Here is a 21,053-nt window from a genome sequence, read left to right on the forward strand (position 1 = left end):
TATCATAAAAAGTCACAGTAACTATAAAGAATAAATTTATTATATTTATCAATATTTAATGATTTTGTTATGTAAATTTAATGTGTTCATTGAACTATTGATAAGGTATAAAAGAAATTAATGTGTACTATGAGTAATTGTAGGAAATCAATACTGTATATTGAACTGTGAGCTCTTCGTAGTGTGTAATGGAACAAAACGCTCTTTATGTAATGATAGGGTTAATGTTTTGTCTTCCTTTTCCATTGTGACGTAATTTAAACTTTCTAAAATTATAGGAAAAGCAATTGTATGGGCATAAACCTAACTTTTTCTTTCGTGTCGGCCATCACAAAGTTACTTTTATGCCCATCTAATTGATTTTCCTATAATTTCACAAAGTTTAAATTACCTCACAATGGAAAAGAAAGACAAAACATTAACCCAATCATTATATAAAGAGCGTTTTGTTCGATTACACCTACGAAGAGTTTACAGTAAGTTCAATATACGGCACTGTATTTCTACAATTATTAATAGTGTAGAAATTAAATTATACAAAATAATGCATAGAAGAAAATACAAAATTTTATCAAAAGTTCAACGAACTCATTAAATGTACTGTACATAACAAAGGCATTAAATAAATAACTTATTGTTTATGGTTACCGTAACTTTTTATGATAGCGATGTTAAGGCAATTAGCCTATGGCTCCGAGGAAACCGAAGTCGACCAGTCAAGTCGGAAAACCGTAAGAATGTTTTGTGGGTTGTCCATCCGATATGTCGAGCTGTGTCTTTCATTACCCGGCCAAAAACAATGAGCTTGCTAACAACGTCTTAGTGCCTATAGAGCAGAAAAGTTTTTAAAAAATGATAAAGGCCATTTTGAGGAATTTTCGTATTGTTTGCTAAATGTGTTAAGAAATTGTTTTAGAGAGAAAATGGATCAGGAATCAAATACAAAAAGATTTGGTTTATTTGTTTACGGCAATGCGACACGTGGGCGATTGAGATACTTCCCAGGATGACTGTGAAACTAGTCTTCTAAGTGTTACAAGCGTGAAGAAAACCCAAAAAACTCCACGTTACCAGCTCGTTTGATAGGCGCGAACCCATGACCATTTTCGTTATGAAAGGTCGAGAGCGTAAAGAAATAAAGGGTTGTTACCGCGTCATATCTTAAATGTGTTCCTGGCTGTTGATATTTTACTTTTTAAATAAAACCTCATAACGCCGGGAAAGTTACACAACTCGTTCCTAGATTTAAAAAAAAAATTTTTGTGTTCAGGCGGTCTCAACGTGGAGATTTGCAAAAATTTCGGTCAAATTTGAACAGGATTCCGATACTTTCCTTTGTTGTGCATAACAGCCGGTAAAGTAAAATGCCGGATGGCAGGGCTGTTAAGACGCGAATCTATAGTTCTGAGGAATTCCCTCACAACATGGTACTCGGATCTCAGAGTAACCACACAAGTTCTTCAGGGGTGGCTATACAGAACATTGTACCCGTCACACACAATGCGGGCCTGGTGAAACCAGTGGCGTAGCGAACATAACTGGCGCCCCCTCCCCTCTCCAGAAACACGTATAGTTTGTCTTGGAGACCATTTGGGCGCCCCTCTGCGAGTGGCGCCCGATGCATGATACACCCTTGCACCCCCTTCGCTACGCCACTGGGTGGAACCCGTGGTGAGCATCCCTCTTAATACCCACGGGTTTGACGGCCGGATGGCCGAGCAGTCAAGGTGGCAGCCTACTGCTCTGGGGGACCCGGAATCAAATCCAGACGGAAATGAAAAATCTCCAGGAATTTTTCGGGGGGGTGGTCTGTCCGGATATGTCGGTCCCCGTTTCTCACCACCCGGCCGAACCCATAATGGGCTTGCTAAAAGATCAGTGTCCACGGCGAAAAGAATTAAAAATAAAAATTAATATAAAAATATCTGTACATAAAGTCTTCTTTTTCTGTAATAAAAATCACTGTATATTGCAGTAAGGAAAATTAAATAAATTAAGATAAAGTGAATTAACGTTGCGTAAATTAAAATGGGAATGAACTTTATTAATTTTTATATAATTTTCTAACAGTACAGTAGGCCGGATGGCCGAGCGGTCAAGGTTAGCAGCCTGCCGCCCTGGGGAACCCGGGATCGAATCCGGACGGGTCGAAAAATCCCCAGGAATTTTTCGGGGGGTGGTCCGTCCGAATATGTCGGTCCCCGTCCCTCACCACCCGGCCGCTCCATTGTGGGCCTGGCCGAACCCATAATGGGCTTGCTGTAAGAGGCCCTCTTAGTGCCCACTGGGCGGAAAAAGTTACAAAAAAAAAAAAAAAAAAAAAAACTGTCAGTATTCAGTGCTTATAACCATACGCGGGTCTTTGAATTTTCGAAGTTCCAAAACATAGTTAAATTAATAAAATTAATGTAAAAAGTAAAAAAAAATATATGTAGAAGTAAAAATTGTAAAAGTAAAAATTTACGAGAAGAGGAAAAATGAAAATAATAAAGAATAAGTAAATAAAATTAGAGAGGGCGTTGCCATCGAAATAGTGGGCGAGACGAGTCTGTTATCGAGTATCGAGTGAGGTTAGAATGGCTGCGGAAGAAAGTCGGAAGAGATTAGTTAAATCTAAAAGTGGTCTTCGAATAGTGAATTTGGACGGGTCAAACGCCAGCGCTTTCGAATTAACAGAACCTCAATGGACACCCGACAAAGAGGTATGAAGTTTTGTCAACGATCTTAACACGAGTTCTCGATTATTAATTATAACAAATAATTAATTATTGTTTTACTTTAGTAATTATAAAATTAGACTATCGATTATAGTTAATTACTAGACACAAGAGAGCATGTGTCCTTACTCTGTTAACGTTTTGTTGACGATGATTGAAATTACACGTGATTAGTACTGTTTGTGCTGTGTCCCCCCCTTTAGATATTTAATTTGAATATTTGCCTTGTAACCGGATATTAAACACTCAAAGTATTAATCTAATTGTTTATAACTAGAGTTTTCTTAATGAAGAGAAATCATATTAAGAGAATTGACATAATTGTTCATTTTTGTTGTCAGTTTCCACAAAAGCTTTAGAAAAACCAAATTACAAAACAAAAATCGGTTAATGTTACCTTAGGTCGTAACACACTTATTGTTTTGTTATTTGTTTGGATTTTGTGACAATGATTTTTGGGTTAATGTTACCTTAGGTAGCCAAGATGGCGACTCGTCTCTAATTCCAGCAAGGAAACAGTGGAACGCACGTCTTAACCTAACCTATCCTATCCTAGTAGATTACCATGATTATTAGCAACCAAATTATTAGAATAGGGGTAATCTGTTAGGTTAGGTTAGAACGTGCATTCCACTGTTTCCTTGCTGGAATTAGAGACAAGTCACCATCTTGGCTACCTAAGGTAACATTAACCCAAAAATCATTGTCACAAAATTCAAACAAATAACAAAACAATAAGTGTGTTACGATAAATGCCATTTTTGTTTATTAACTCAAACTTATAGCACTTTCAAAAAATAGGTCTTCGTGATGTAAAAAGAGGAGAATTTTTGGCCATGCTGGAATGTTCGTCAAGTAAATAGCGGTGAAAACACTCTTTTTGGCGTTACCCACATTTAATAATGGAAATAAATGCACGAGTACTTTCGACGTTTACAAAAATGCCTTCGCCGGGCAAAAGACAAAAGAATGTTAGTATGAAATTTTAACTTATTCTATACTAACATTCTAGAACTTTTGTTTTTTGTTTGAACAACACATTTATGCAAATTTCAAAAGTACTTGTGTGAGTTTACCTGTGTTTAATAACAAAAAGAAAATGCTGAAGAGAATGTTTTCGGTACTATTTATACTATTTACTTGAAAATAAGTATTGTAGAAAGAAAAGCTTTTTTAATCAATATATTAAAATAAATAAAATGAGTATTTGCACTCACTGTGTTTAAGTATTTTAAACATTTTAATTTTTATTAGCTTTTTTAATGTTATAAATAGCATTCGATTATGTTATGTATAAATAAATTTTAGATAGCTAGATTATATAACATTTTCTGTTTATCACAAGAGTTTAAAATAATATCAAATCATATTTATAAAATCATATATTATTATGATTTTAAACTCTGTTTTGCTGTGATAAATAGAAAATACGATGACAGCTTTAAAAAAATTAAGTTGAATACAGTTTTCATTTAGATGAATTTAGCTTTTTTTTTTTTTTTTTTTTTTGCTGTAATCATATTCTTAGAAAATAGGAAGAGCTATAATTTTGCATCTGTTTATTATCAAAGCTGGTTATACAATTTAATGGGTGGAAAATGCTTTTGAATCAAAAATAATGAGCTTTATTATGGATAGTAGCGGTTTACAAAAATTGTTTCATTATTTTAAGTAAATATTGTTTTTCTATTTGCTATATTTGATTAGATTTGTCTTTAATTAATTCTTTACTACATTTGATATGCTTAAAATATTTTTATTATTTATTTCCTTGTCAATATCAATTATGAATTGTGTAATAGAATTTTACATTTAAAAACTCTTGTTTGCAGGACAATAAAAAAAAAATAGTAATATTAGTTGCTCGTTGTAAGTAGATAATTCTTAAACTTGTAAAAATACTGGTATTACATTTATAAATTTGTTGATTTCAATATAAATGATGATTTGCATTATCAATTTAAAAACGTTTAAGACTATATTAAATGAATGCTTAATTGTCAGATTCTGTGAAACTTCTCAGCTTTGAAAAAGTTAATGCAAAATTAATAAGATGACTTAAGATATTAAATAACAGCAACACAATCAACTACATTGTTAAAATGCCATAATAAGTCACAATATTTATTTTATAGTTTAATTAATTAATTTGGTTTGGAAATGTTTTTTATTTGCTAATTTAAAATGATTGTCAGTCTATTTATATTTTTATACTGATATTTAAACTTATTAATTGATGTTTATATTGGTCAGTCAGTTATGACAACTGTATGTTCACAGTACTAATAATTTATATATTTCCTTATAGTTTTGAAAATACTGCATTTCAGGTTTGATTGTAATTTTTTTTAATTGAATGTTGTTATAATGCAGATACTGTATTTGAGTACATTATAGTGATTGACTGTTTTAAATGATCCTACCAACCTATAAATAATTAACTACATTACAACAGTACTTCACAATTCATTAACAATGATAAGTAATATGATTGATCATATCTAGTTTTAGTATGATGATTTTAAGTTATATATATAGTATAAAACTTATTTCTATAATCAAAGTTAATTGTCAGTATCAATTATTGCAATTCACTTACTCATTTATTAAAAACAATAATCAGACTGTTTTAAGAATAAATTTAAGATTTGAAAGTTTTTATACTTATCATATAATTTTAATATTTCTGTATTAATTCTACAGTGTTAATGTGAGTAAATAAATATTTATTTTTAAATTTATTAATTAGTATGACCTATGTACTGTGAGTTCATTGTTGACTTTCAAATAATTTTCTCTTATAAACAAATACCTTTTGTACGGCAAATGTAAATTTTCACACATTTTCAGTTGAAAAACTAAAATTTTGTAACACTTGCCAGTTTTGGTTTACATAAGATCAAAATTATTTGTAAAAATTAGAATAGAACACAATAAAAATTAATCTATAGTTTTAGCATTTTAAGTAATGTTTTATGCATTGTAATATATTTCCAATAAAACCTAAATTTTTCTTATCTTAATATGATATTTCATAATTTTCTTTTTAGATTTTTAGTAATTTAACCCCTATGAAGCTATCCACCAACCAAAGACATGCAATGTTATTGTTTGATTTTTTGACTGACTTTTTTTATACATTATTTTTTAATACCTAACCTCTGAAAGTTGGGATTATTATATAATTCTTAGAAAATTGAACAAATTACATAAAGATTAAAATCAAGAGTTTGAAGATTTTATTATTGAGCATAGCAAAGTAAAGCTCTCTTAGCTATGACTTTGAAGTTTATGCAACAGTTAACTCTTCAGAAACAACTTAACTTATTCAAATTACTTTTTGCATATTTAAATCCAATCCAATAGAGGTCTAGGTCATGACATAAACAGAATTTTAAAATTTAACCTGTGACTGGAATACACAATGTCAAAGTTTACAATGTTAACTCTGAGTGAGCAGGGCAAGGTGTCTGACCCAAATGGACAAACTAGTTTATTTCCTACCTCATGATATTTGATGAAACCAGTTGGATATTAATTATTAATATCCTTCAATTTATATTTATTAATTAATTAATTTTAAAAAATGTATATTTATTTAATACAGTAAAATGACACACAGGTTTGAGTTTTAAGATTTAGTATTGTTTTTTCAGAGTTCTTAGTTTCTCTTTAACATTTTTTAGATTTAAACTGATGAAATTGAACTTATATTATGATTTTAATTATTTTATTTAAATAATTAAGTAAAATAATTAAAATTGTGGTTATGTAATAATTGCAAATAGACGTAACCATTTTTATATAACATATATTTTATATCTGAATCTTTGCAGTTTAAAATAATTAAATATATCATAATTTTTAGTAGCTTGAGCTATTTTGTTAATTTTATGAGATACTAATTTTCTTTTTAATAAAATATTTGTTAAAATAGAATAAATAAGACTAATAATAACATTGCCTTATATTTACAGGATAGTTAATAAATATTTTAAATTTGTCATATTAAATATATGTAAACTATGTTTTCATAATAAATATATTGTCTCCAATTGTTTTGTTGTCCTCGGATAAACAGTGGTAATTGATGCATATTACGACATGATTGTCATATTAAATATATGTAAACTAATTTAAAAATTAATTTTCTTTATATTCAAGTACAGTAGAATCTCACTTATTCAGACTATTGAAAGTAAGTCTAGTATGAATTAACAGGTTTTTACTTAAATATGTATCGTAAGGTCCGAAAAGTACACTTCATTTTAAATAGTGAAATTTTATTGTGCACTTTAAACAAGCAAGTACAGTGGTTTCATAAACTTCTATAATGGAAATGTAATGGTAGCATCATTCTTAAATGACCCTTAATAACTGAATAAGATATTATAACTTCATAAACACCAGTAAATCCAGCAAAAAATAAAGTTTAATTATATTAACAAACATTTTCAATAATCTTAAAATTCATCTTCAGTATGAAGAATGGAAGATAGAACTCAAATCTTTTTTTAAAAACAACCTTCCATTCTTCAAACTGAATGTGAGAAGCTGCTATTAAGTAATTTAATTACTTAAAAATAAACACCAACTAAATGCCAAACATCTATTGGGCTAGTATAAGGCTAATTACTAAATAAATTACGTAAGCAATTTGACTCTAGAGGGATAGCGTAACTGGCAATGCATCTGCACGGTAAGCAGGAGTTGTGGGTTCGAGTCTTGCTCCGGGCCGATTTTTTTTTCCCAGCGGTTCTAAATTATTTAAATTAATTAATTAAAAATTATAATTATTAATGTTAATACGAGATGGCGCCTAACGCCTCCCTCTAGAGTCAAATTGCTTACGTAATTTATTTAGTAATTAGCCTTATACTAGCCCGATGGAATTTCGGCATTTGGTTGGTGTTTAGCTTTAATATATCAGGTTTAGTGATGATGTTTAATATATACTTAAAAATAATATTCCAATCCAACACCCCCTCCCCGGGAAAAAGGGCAAACAAAAGGTCATCTAGAAAGAGAAGGCCAACCTAGACAAAACCCACACATATCCTATTTCCTGTGATTTCTTGATAGATAAAACAGTTTGAATATCAACAATTATTACTATGGTGGTCGGTTGGTAGCAAGACAAACCCTGACCTTGGTCACTTCCAGCTATTAATTCAGTTTGTTTGACAGCTGTTATCAATTTTATGAGGTAGAATGAGTAACAATGGACAGAAAGAGATAATAAATTTGACGAAATGTTTGATTTCTGACAATTAGCATAAACAACCTCTAGACACAGAACGGGTTACATCATACCTAGCATTAGTCAGCTCCCCGAAAATGGGTAAAAAAGGGGTTGGACACAGTCCTCTGGGCACGGACATCAACAGTGGACAGGACCTCGTCCCGCCATAATCCACAATGGTCACCTCCAGCCTGAAGACAGAACTCTATGTGCCAATCCTGGAGCGATTTGCCAATATTCTATACAATGGGAACCATCTGTCTAAGAGGTATATTATATGTAGATTATGAAACTCTCTCTCTCTCAGTTAAGTAGTTCTTTGGTTCTATAAGTTAGACTAATGCTAACTCTTGATAGGAAATCTAATCCGGTTGGACCATTGAAGCTGCGAAGAAGTATCAGCACGACCGTATTAATCAGTGACGCACCAAATAGAATTGTCGTGCTGATACCAGTATTTACCGATTTCCTTGTATCTTCATTTGTTCTGTACTCTAGAATTTTAATAATCTAGGTGTTTATTAAATATATTGTTTTTTTATTCAATGCATGTCATCCTTGAGTGCACTCAACACCTTATCCCGACTTCACCAACCCTCCCCACTACACTAAATTACCCTCCTATGGCCATCCTCTGACACGGAAGCCGATAAGCGTGGTTGAGCTCGCCACTTAACCCCCTCGGTTCTCACATGAAGATGAATTTTAAAATTGTAGAAAATGTTTGTTAATATAATTAAACTTTATTTTTTGCAGGATTTACTGGTGTTTACAAAACTATAATAGAATCATTCTTGTCATTGCCAACATTTACTAATCTGAGCTTGAAAAATAAGCTAATTTTTGTTTGTGATTTCTTTTTTAACTGTTACTTAATCACATATTGATGCATATGTCTGAGTGTAAGATAATGGTTGTTAAAGTCCAGATTACAATCAACAAATTCAGTACTTTTAAAAAAAATACACAATTTAAAATGCAGGTTTGAATTAGTAAAATCCAAATTAGCAAAGTTTTACTGTATCTTATAATCATAATTTTTATTTCTGTCAGTTGTGATTTGTGTAATCTGTAATAATAATATTTTTTATTTTTAATTTAGATACATTCTTTAATAGCTTACCACTAAGATTTCATCATTCTATTAGAAAAATTTTAAGTATAAAATTTTGCTATTTATAATTTTCATTAACTAATAATTAAAAAATAAAAACAGCCACAAAAAATAAATAACCAGCAGAAAAAGGTGATATAGACTCACATTCAACATGAGCAACATGTTGAATGTGCATTGCAGGCTAAATGACCTTTTTTCTGCTGGCTATTTGGTTTTTGTAGCTATTTTTATCAAGTTTACCTAGTTGTGAGTGGTTGTTTTAAAAAAAACCTGTTAAGTTAATTATGATAGAACTTTTTGTGTAAAACTACAGTATGCACCATACTACTTTTTATGATTATTTTGAAATTAAAATTCTTTTGAAGTTCCTTTTTGTAAAGATTTTATATTAATTCCTCTTCTTCTATGTTTTGAACTTTTAAATAGATGCCCTGATGGCCATGCAGTTGAGATGGTAACTTATCACTCTGGGGGATCCAAGATTGAGTCTGAATGGGTTGAAAAATTCCAGAATTTTTCAGGGATTGGTCTGTTCTGGATATATCAGGCTCCATCCTTCACCACCTGTCTGTCTCATTGTGGATTTGACCAAACCTTTAATGGGCTTGCTAAAAAAGTCCTCTTGATACCAACAGGATGGAAAGAGTTAATGCATATAAAAGTTTTTTCATTTTTTTTTTTTAAAGTTAAGACATTCTTCGTGAATTAATAATTTTGCCAATTTTTTCTATTTTTTCCTCAAGATACTCTCTTGTAATTAATAAAAAATAAAAGCTAAGCCAAACAATTGCCATAATAAATCAGGTTACTTTGCTGCTATTATTATTAATAGCAGCAATTGTTCTGCTTAATTCATTATAGCAATTGTTTGATTTATGAAAAATAATGGGCTTTGAGATGTTTATAGATGTATACAAAAAGAATGTTTCAGTTAAATGTAATGATCCTTTTATATATACAATACAGTATTCTTTTTTCATAATCTTATCTAACTGATGTTATTTCAAGTTTTTATAATTGAAATAATAACAATTTTAAAGGTTATTAACAAATTTTGAAATGCTTATCTTTTCTTGATAAACATATGATTAAATGCTGACTGTTTGAAATGTGAAATATCTTTAGAATGAGTTCATTCTAAAACAAATATTCGGTTCCAAGTTGTGACTGATCTTATTGCCAAGGAGAGGAATTATTCTGTGTTGAAATCAATTTTGTTTTTCTGAATGATGTAATTTTTCTTTCCCAGCGGTTACATATACATAATATGAACGTCTGAGTTTTTTGAAAATCTTTGTTTTGAGACCTCCTGAATCCAAAGAAGTAAAAAAAAAAACCAACAAAAAATTCCCTCGTGTGTGATGTCTATTTTGCTTAATATCTCAGGCTCAGGATGTGGTAAAAATTAAGAAATGTAATTGGGCATGGTGGCTTGCATATGAGGGGCATTAGTGCTATTAAATTTTGATAATGAAAGGTCTAGAGCAGTGATTCTCAACCATTGTGCCACCACTGTGAATACCCATACATAAGTGACGTCAGACAAGTAGTTCAATCGGTTCTACCTTTCTAGGGTGCATTTGGAAATTGTAACCAGTGTTACTGGTAACTGCCAGTAGTTACCATGGTGTTTAGAAAATGTTAGCTAAATAACCAACTGCATTTAAAAATCACTGTTATGATGTCATCAGTTGTCTTGTGGTACTTACCGAAGTAACCATGTATGCTGCCAGATTTTTAAATTATTAAAAGTGTACCGTGAAGAAAAGGTTGAGAATCACTGGTCTAGAGGGGGGAGATAGAGGGGGGTCATGTATCTCAAGAAAGATAGGACTTAATGAAGATTTTATTTGTTATTAGCATTTACTTTTTTTTTTTTTTATAAAACTCATCCCTATCCTCAAAATTAAGTTTTTTGCTGTTTTATAGTAATTAAAAATATAAATTTTTTATAACAAAATCTGATTATAGATGGCACCACACACAATTTTCTTTTTTGCTTAATAATATAAATTTTGGGAATTACAGCAGTGTGTATATAGTCAAACCTCTGAACTACAGCCACTGATCGGATCATAAAAAATGACAGTTGTTTGGGGGTTATTTTGTATGCATTTCAAAAAGAAATGTAACTGAAAAAATAGCTGCCATTCAAGTTCGATTTATTCTAACTCAAAAGAATTGAATTAAAGCTAAGGAGTTTAGTAAAGATTTAAACTTCAGATATTACATAATAACAACAACAACAAGAATAATCCAGTGATACTAATTATTCCATAATTATACAGTATTTTGTATAATAAATAAGAAACACATTTAATTTTCCTTCGTTTAATTTTAAATAGAATTAATTTATTTGTATAAATCGTGCCCGATGATGACTATTTTTTTTTTTTTTTTTTTTCAAAAGGATCGAAACCACTTGTTTACAATTAAAACAAATGCTGGAAAAATTAAAGATATTTACTATGATTGTGAAATTATAGAAAGTTAAAACGATTCACATTTAAAAAAAATTTCAGTACATTTGAATAAAATCAACAGATGACCATCATATTTCACCAAAATATTTACTTTATTGCCAAGTATTTGTTTTGAACGATACCATCTTATTTTTAGTTATAACTTAAAATATTTATTTTCGCATGTACGTACAGTACATTATGAAACTTATTTTGTTATTAGATAGATAGAACTAATAATAATAATAATCTTGTGGTCAAGGATAGTAAATCTTATCTTGATTACAAAAATTTCAGAACTAAATATATTCGTTTCTTTTCTTTTCTTTCGAAGACACAATGTAGTGACGTAAACTTAAACACTGGGCGAATTTTTCATCCTTTTTATTCGGTTGGAAAAGAAAAGAAACGAAAATACAAAACACGGTTTCCTCAAGATAGAACTAAATATTTTGTTTATACTTGAGAAATTAGAATATCAATTCAAGTTTCTCTCATAATTTTTTTTTCCTTTTACTATTTAGAAACTTTACAATGTAGCAAAAATATATGTAAAAAAATCATAAATGTTTTTCTTACATTACTCTCACTTTTATTTTTAGAGTCCAGATTGTGCCAAATGTCATATCAGATTTGATCTTCTGACTCGAAGGGTAAGTCGACTAACATAAGTAATAAAAATTTTAAATATGTTGAATTAATATACGTTTATCTTTTAATTCAAATAATCAATGGCGATAAAATAAATTCTCGAGAAACTGTTTATACTGTTTATTTGAAGTGGTTTGAATTATATAAGCTTGAATCGAGAGAGAAAATTTTATTGCGGATGTTTGAAGGCAATAAATTAAAATTTTGAATAAATGTTTTCAGTTTCATTTGCTGTTTAAATAATTTCATATTTTCTTGCACTATCTCTACAAATTTGAACAAATAAATTTTTTAAGCAGCATATTTAAAGAATACACAGGAAATAGGAAATATATTTACTTACTTACAAATTCACTTGATTTTTTTTGGCAGTGTTCCTGTTACTTTATTGATACAATTTACCAGTTCCTAGACATATGTAAATTTTTTAATTAATGTAGAGAGTAATAATAATAATTAAAAATAAAAAAATAAAACATTTTAAAGATATAATATGCATTATTTAATTAGAATGTTTTGTAATATGTATAACTTATAACTGTGTATATTTATTAATGAGTATTTATAAAATATAAAGTTTATAATTCTATTTTCATATATTCTAATTTTGTATAGTTTTATCCATACAAAACTATACAAAATTAAAAGTAATTATTTTCTGTGACATATTTTTTTAAATTATGAAGACTATTTCATTCTTGTAACATTAATACCATAAAAAAAAGCTATTGTAAATACACGATGATGATATTTAATATGGTAATTGAAATATTTCATAATTCTTAAAGTTAGCGATGCTGTTTTTAATGTAAAGCCAAATAACCACCAGATTACATCAGACTACTTTTCTGTGATTATATTTAATTAATTACCAAATAATTTGTCACTAGAGGGAGGAGTGATGTTTGTTTGTGTGTGTGTGTGTGTGTGTGTGTGTATATCATTTTTAATGCTTTAATTAAGTCGTCTTTTAGTGCAGATATAGTAATTGCAATTTGTAACTCTCTATGACACTAAATATGTCACTAATGCACTTAGTTTCTTTCTCATCCTGTTTACTCTACCTTAATCGATATTTTATTTCAGAGGATATTAAGTGTATAGCCAATTGAAAATTTTAAAGTGAGGCTTATGATTCTCTCTTAACTCCTTAAATTCAAAAGGTTTAACTGATTTTATAAGTTTTGCATTTGTCTTTTTTTATGACTTCCTTGTGAAATATCTGTAATGTAAAATTATTCTACTAATGTGCCATGAACTGTGTTAAATAATTATTTTAAATGGTAGAATCTCTACATAATAATTATTCAAATTACAAAGATATTATTTCAGATTTAAAATTTGTAATGATGTTGATGAACTACATCTTAATATATCTATCAGTTTGTTAAAAGATATTATGAATTGTTAGCCTGATATTCAATTCAATTAAAAATTATCATCATGTAATTTTAAGCAAGTTGAAACCAAATGATTTTACAGTTCTAATCATTTTCGAAGTATAATACACTAACTGCAAAATGTTCCTTTTTTGTGATTAAGAATCCAAGTTTTGATTAATTATAAATTATTAAACTTTCAGAGTGTTTGTACTTTTAAACTTCTTAATTTACTTTGTAGTGTTACAGAGAATTCTTCACATATACTTTTTCTTCATTCTGTTTCTATAGTTTTTCTGTTATTCTATCTGGAATGCAGCTTTAAATGCTAAGTCATGTATTTACAGAAATAACATTCTTTAGCTTTACAACAGATCTTATCTAGAAATACATTTATATTATGTACTTATCTGAATAAAATGTTATATTATGAATTATTTATCTTTACAGAAGATTATGCAACATATATTTCTGTTGTTATTAATTTTTTCATTTAAAAATTATTAATTGTTTTAGCATCACTGTCGTCGATGCGGTCAAATCTACTGCAGTCACTGCTGCGAACAGAAAGTACCTCTTCCTCGAATGTGTTTTGTCGATCCTGTTCGTGTCTGTGACGAATGTTCTGAAATTACAACAAAAGAAAATGAATTCTATGAGAAGCATTTAAAAGTTCTTGTTAGTGGTAAATATTAAATTAATTGAACTATTTTTATTTTGAATAAAAAATTCAATTGTTTCAATTATCAAGAGTTTTTTGATATTTAATTTCATATTGTTTAAGTGTTATCTTACGTGATAAAAATGTAATTTCTTATCATTATTAAATATTTTTGAAATTATAAAATATTGAAAAATATCTTAATATATTTCTTTAACCTTTCTTGTAGAAATGTTACTAATTTATAATTCTAATTTACCTAAATTATAGGAGCAAATTTCCTTCTAAATAAAACAGATGATATGGGAAATGTCACTACAGTTCCCTTTTTTTGTCGTTTATCATCTGATCACAGGTATATTTTAATAAAAATAATTTTTAAATTTAGCAAATTTTCATTCTTGATTTTTTTTTTTTTTTTTGTAAAAACAAATATATTAAGGAGCCATGTAAATTCTTTATTTTAAATCAAACAGAAACAATAATATTTAAAAATTTTTGAACACAAGATCCAAAATAGTTCAAGAAGACTATTTCTTTAATAAATGGTTTACAAAAATGTTAATTTAGAATGCTTTTCCCTTAAATTTTTTTTGATCTTGTGAAATTCTTGAATATTGGTCAATAATTCCAACATTGTTAAATGATTGATACATTTTTCATTTGTAAGAAATATGTAATAGTAAAATAAAAATATATTTAATGACTTAAAAAATGTTTTTTGTAGGGTGATATTATTTGATGGAGGAAGTGCTTGGGAGCAAGATCCAATTTCTTTATCATCAATTCGATCTTCCAAACCTATGGGAGTGACAAATAGCTTTGGTAGGTTATTAAATTTTATTTAGCATTTCCTTGATTTATTTAATGGTTTAATCAAAGATTAAATGGAATAAAAACAAAATGTAATATATATAAACAGTCTGCAGATTAACTAACTCTTTCAATGGCAAGTTTAGGCTTTCCTTGTAGTATGTACCTAGCAGCAAGACTTTCCAGACAAGTTAATCATTTGAAAGCTATTAAGTACAAAAAATTTTTAGGAGAACAAATATTGCTGAAAATAGCAAACAAAAAATTTTCTTTTGTGCCAGTAAAAGGTTTAAACTGGGTCATAGACTTAGCAGACCATTTATGTCCTCTGTCCAATTCTTATTCTGTAAAAAATCATTGTAGTTGCATATTGAAATATTTTCTATTCACTAACTAAGATAGAAAATAAACTGTGGTGGTGCATAAATAAATTGACTATATATATATATATATATATATATATATATATATATAATTATATGCTGACACACATTATCAATAACACTGAATCTACTATGCTGATCTCAGTACTATCTATTTACTTTTCAACCAGTTTTTAAAATTAACTTTATATTTAAAAAAGACATTCCCTACTCATGTTTAAAGTTGTTTCTACAGTATTAAATTGATTTGTTTTCAATCAAATGTGTTATCTAATATTTTCCAACCAAACTTTATATTTCCACTGCAAAGTTTATTTCTCAAATTCCGTTTATATTATGTAAAAGTAGATTATCTTCTGAAGCACAAATCAAACTATCTTCACACCTAATGAAAAATTGACAATTTGCATATCAATCAACAGCAAAAATACATAAAATAATATTACACTTCACACCAACATACAGTAATGAATGAATAACACATCAGTGTTGTGGCGTTACAAGCGGTGATTTGTAAAAATTCACATTTGAATTTTTAAAAATCACCGCTTGTAACACCGCAACACCGATGTGTTATTCATTCACCAAAAGTAAATGTTTTAAATAAACCAAATAATTTATTAATGTTGCTAATGGTTTTCTTATTTCATAGTTAAATTATATTAAAAACACTTAACTTTTTATTGCTGGATTTTCTAGTTTGGTCAGTGTTTTTAATATTACATTACATCCAGTTCTTAGTTATTACAACTGAATTTATTATACCTACAAATTATGTTTAGTATATATGTTATGTTATATCATTAAATATAGATAAATTAAATAACAGCCTTCTTATAGAGAATATTATAGATAGGCATCCCATTCCATTGCACAGGGAATAGCTGACAACAGGTGAGAGAACATTGTTTAAGTTGTTTGATCATTATATTTCAATATGGTGGTGTGATATGGTATAGTTGTGGTTTATCTTTGGTGTCATTCTACACTATTTTTTTTGTCTTCACATTCAATAATCAAAATTATAATAATATAAAACAAACACTTTCACATGTATATGTATGAAAACAGGAACTTTTATTTAAAAACCCTAAAATTCAATGGGCACATGTGCTAGTTTAGAAAGTTTACTAGGATAATCTGTGAACCACTTGTCCAAGGACATACTTTGTCATACTTTGAGAACCACTGTGTTAAAATGTATAAAAGTATATCTAAGATTTTTCCAATTTTTGGGCTGAAAATTTGAAAAATTGTAGACCTATAAATTCCTACTGTAGCTGTCCATCCATCTCTCTCCTTAATCTTGAGAATGGAGTTAGGTAGATGAAAGATGAGACCAGATATGGAAACCTTAAGGGCAGGAGGGTCCAATTAACTATATATGAACTTCCAATGTGTACCGGAAGCCACATTATTTCAATTCAAAAATTTTCTCCCAAAAGGAGAAAGATAGATGACCGGCACAACTCTATTGTTAAAGGAGAAGTATAATGTATAGGGCCAAGATACTACTAATAATTTGAGATGGAGAGCATATAATTTAAATTAAATAAATTAAAGATATGATTAAAAATTGAAGCTTGGCATTGTAATGATGTTGCAACAAATAATTGCTCATTTTAACATATTCTTTAATATTATTTTGTATTTAAATGTAATTTGCTGTTTGAAAAGAAATCACAATAAGTCAAATAAGTTGAAATAAAAAGTTTAATAATAATAATACATTGATTAGCAAAATATTTACAAATAACTAATTGCTTAAATTTTTCAACACATTTATACCAGTACAATCAAAAGGTTCAAGGTTTAAGCAGATTGTGAACAAATACATTTATTAAGCAAATTATTACACACATCATTTTTGACTTAATGTCCCTCGGCCACAAGGCACTGTTGTCAATGTCAATATAACTGCTGTATATGCTCTTGAAAAACATTTTCTGGAATTACACATTAGTTCTGCTGCAATGTAGCGATGACCTCTGTGGATGATCAGAACCATTGTCTATAAAATTGTTTCATACAGCCAAAAAGAAAATAATTGTGCAATGCCAGGTCAGATGAGTATGAAGGATGTGACAAGACTTCTGTGTATGTGTTTTGCCAGCTCAGGTTACACAAGGAGAGCATTGTCATGCAGGAAAAACCAATTGTTGTTCTGCCACAGCTCAGGTTGCTTGCACAAATTCTGCATTATCTACATTAGTGTCTGCCAAACATTTTTGCCTCGTGGCACACTGGGCAAGGAGAATTTATTCACAGCACACCAAATAAAAAACCCAACAAAATTAAATATACTTTATCAGTATGAATAAGAATAAATAAATTCTTAGTACAGTAACAATAAAATAACATTGTTTTATCTATATATAAAATATGTAGGTAGGTAATATAAATAATAATTTTGTTAGTGAGAAGGATGCAATTGATTTTGAGAAAGAATTGTCAAAACAAGGCTGTAAATTAGATAAACACATAACTCCTCATTTCTAATCATTCCCGTTTTTTTTTATTTCATTTCCATAAGTGTCGAGAAACCTAATTCGCAAAGATACGATGAACCAAAGGACAACGGAGATTTAACTGCTATAGTAGCTAATTGAGGATACTGGCTCCAATGCAAAATCCAAAATTCTGACAATTCTAGTACAGAAAATGAGGCTTTGTGCACAGGATTGTTTTTTTATCTATTAAATTTTCTTCTGTTAATGTTAATGGCAGGTGTGTACTGTTATATGTTGCAAAAGGATTGATGATCTACTTGTACAGTACATTTGATAATCAAGTGATGGAAAGTACTTAGAAAATGATGGAGAGATTTTCTACTGTCTTCTGCACTTCTGACAAAATTTTAAATTTGTTTGTAAAAGACTACACCCTGGAAGCAATCAAGCTGAGAGTTTTTAACTTCCTGGTTCACAGTATTAACTTTTTGGTGAAAGACTTTAATTTGCCTGAAATTGTAATGATATTTTCATTCACTCCTTGCAGACTCAAATGTAAAACATTTAACTTCTCAATAAGATTGCTGAGAAATGTTATTTCCAGCCACCATTTATCATAAACAAACAACTACTAACCCATTATAGATAAAGATAATTCGGCATTGGTTGAACCAATTATCATCATTAAGAAATTCAAATTTAGCATTTTCAGTATCAAAGAAACATATTATTTCATGTTGCAAAGAGATAAATCATGCAAGTACTTTTCCTTTCAAGAGCCATCACATTTCTGTATGAAGCAGTAAATACTTAAAATCAGAATCCGTATTTTCACAAAGGGAAGCAAAAAGTCTGCAACGTAGGGAATGTGATTTTATGTAATTCACCACTTTAACGTCGTCCATCTTTAGGAGACCATCTGGTAGAGATTTTGACACTAAAACTTTGTGGTGAATCATGCAATGTACAATTTTAACTTGTCAATTATTTTGTAATACATAAGCCTCGAAGCCTTTTTTTTTTTCACCATGCATAGATGGAGCCCCATCAGTCAAACACTAATACAGGTTTCCACTGCATCCCTCTCAATACGACATTTTGGTGTACTAGGTTAAAGACATTTTCACCTCTCGTTCTTTACTTCAATTCACAGCAATAGAAAAACTGACTTATGATTTTACCACCTCTTATTATTTGCAGAAATGTAATTAGTTGAGCTTTGTTTCTTATGTCTATTCTTTCATCGATCTGTAAGGCCCACAAGTTTGAGTTCATATTTTGCTTCAGTGAAATGTTCAGAGCTGATCATCAATGTCTTGCGAAAAGTCTCAAATTTTATGAGAAATTATATGGTCTGATAAAGGAATGGTGTTAGTTTGTTTGATGGCTTTATCACTAATCATTGTGCCAACGGTTATCTCCAAGGCTGGTAAAATAATGTTTTCGGCATCAGAATGGGGTTTTTTAATTAAGTTAATGCATTTCAAAATTTATATAGTATTAAAATTTAATACTAATTAATTATTTAATAATTAAAAATGCTGAAAATCATCATTAATTAACAAAAATGGTTTTTCATCATCAAGACTTAAAATATAATATAGATTTTGAAAATTTTATTTTTACTCTTAGATGGTCCATGGTGTCTTTGCACGTTTTTACTTATATTTTTAAATCTTGTGCTGTGAGAGATTTCAGGTGTACTGCAAACGATTTAAAAATTTGGCAGACACCGATCTACGTGAATCAACTCGTCAAATGTAGAAAGCTGAAGAATAAAATGCAACAAACAATAACAAAGCCAGTTGTTTTATATTATTGTTTTTATTCACAAAATATTTTATTCAAAAATATATTTTTGTTAATGAAATTCTATATAATTCATAAAAATGAACGATTACTTAAATTCTATTCTGTATAGGCGCCACAGATATTTCTGGAATAGTTATTTCATATAACACTGAGGATGAACAGAAGTCATTAACGCTTTCGGTCGCTCCTGTTCCCAACCATAAGCAATCGGTTGCATGGATTTCTGCTTTGCAAAAAGTAATTTTTACCTTCATTGTTAATTTTATTAATTATGAAATTTGTAAAATTATTTTTAAAAAAATTATTATTATAATGTTTAAATTAATTTCAGGCTTTAAAATTAATTGTTGACATCAAGGAATCATAAGTCTTCCAAAAGAAAAATCGAATATCATTACCATTTATGGTAAACTCTCCTCCAAATCACTCTGCCATAATATCAATTACTGAATAAGTAATAATGCTGTATTATATTTATTTGTAAATACATTATATACACATAACACAAGTTAAATGTGTCGTATCGGACAATCGTATCGGGTGGACCTCGAGACAGTCAATCAAAAAAGACGGAATTTGTTATTGTATTGGAAATGATATATATTTTTGTGAATGGGACATTATAAAGTTGATATATATTTATGATATTTTAACACAAGTTTTAATTATTACTAAAATTTTGATTTATAAAAAAAATTATTATTATATATTTATATACTATGCAAATGATTGTTTCTTATCTATTATTTTAAATTAGTTATTTAGATATATACAATATATATCAACATATATATATATGTGATTGATTTTTGAAGTTTATTGTTTGAATGTTTATATCGCTTGATCTTTAAAAATTGTTACAGAAAATTGATTATAGTATTTAATACAAAAAATTTTAAAATTGGGACCATTTAAATAAGCAAAATATTTTGTCATTGACAAGGTTTGGAAGAGTAACTTGCACTCCATGCAATATGTTCCTCTACATGAATCAAATATATTTTGCTTTTTCATATTCAAAATTTAGAAAATATAAATGTTAATTTACTTTTAATATTCGTTATTTCAAATATAGTGTACTACTTTTTATCTATTGTTATTTAAATATATTATTTTCAATGAATTACTTTAACAACTTATTGCTACTAATGATTCATTTTGCCATTCTGTGTGTATGATGCATATCAAATGAATTTTCATTTATAAATAATTTGTTATTAAATGTGAAAAATGAATATAAGAGATTTTTTAAATCATCTGAAATAATAATGAAATGTAAATACTGAATCTGATCGATAATTAATATATGATAAGGATGATGATATTTTTGTATGAATGAACAAATAAAGTTATATATTATGAATGA

The 21,053-nt window shown here is 28.8% G+C and overlaps 1 protein-coding gene across 1 annotated transcript; it reads left to right on the forward strand.

The window, feature by feature from the left end:
* Positions 1-2,526: 2,526 nt before the first annotated feature.
* On the forward strand, positions 2,527-21,053 carry LOC136983680 (zinc finger FYVE domain-containing protein 21-like). The gene is made up of 7 exons (XM_067280491.1): positions 2,527-2,702; positions 12,141-12,191; positions 14,085-14,253; positions 14,500-14,584; positions 14,957-15,054; positions 19,797-19,924; positions 20,019-21,053. The coding sequence occupies exons 1-7, from the start codon at positions 2,577-2,579 to the stop codon at positions 20,052-20,054; spliced, it is 693 nt and encodes a 230-aa protein (XP_067136592.1). The 5' UTR covers positions 2,527-2,576; the 3' UTR covers positions 20,055-21,053.

This window comes from Centruroides vittatus, unplaced genomic scaffold, assembly GCF_030686945.1.
Source record: "Centruroides vittatus isolate TY-2023 unplaced genomic scaffold, ASM3068694v2 contig_884, whole genome shotgun sequence".
Taxonomy (NCBI): Eukaryota; Metazoa; Arthropoda; class Arachnida; order Scorpiones; family Buthidae; genus Centruroides; species Centruroides vittatus.

Excerpts from the sequence above, each read along its gene's own strand:
- LOC136983680 (XM_067280491.1), top strand. The coding sequence starts at position 2,577 with ATGGCTGCGGAAGAAAGTCGGAAGAGATTAGTTAAATCTAAAAGTGGT. Across the intron at positions 14,585-14,956 it reads CGTTTATCATCTGATCACAG|GGTGATATTATTTGATGGAG; the intron begins GTATATTTTAAT and ends TGTTTTTTGTAG. Across the intron at positions 15,055-19,796 it reads GGGAGTGACAAATAGCTTTG|GCGCCACAGATATTTCTGGA; the intron begins GTAGGTTATTAA and ends TATTCTGTATAG.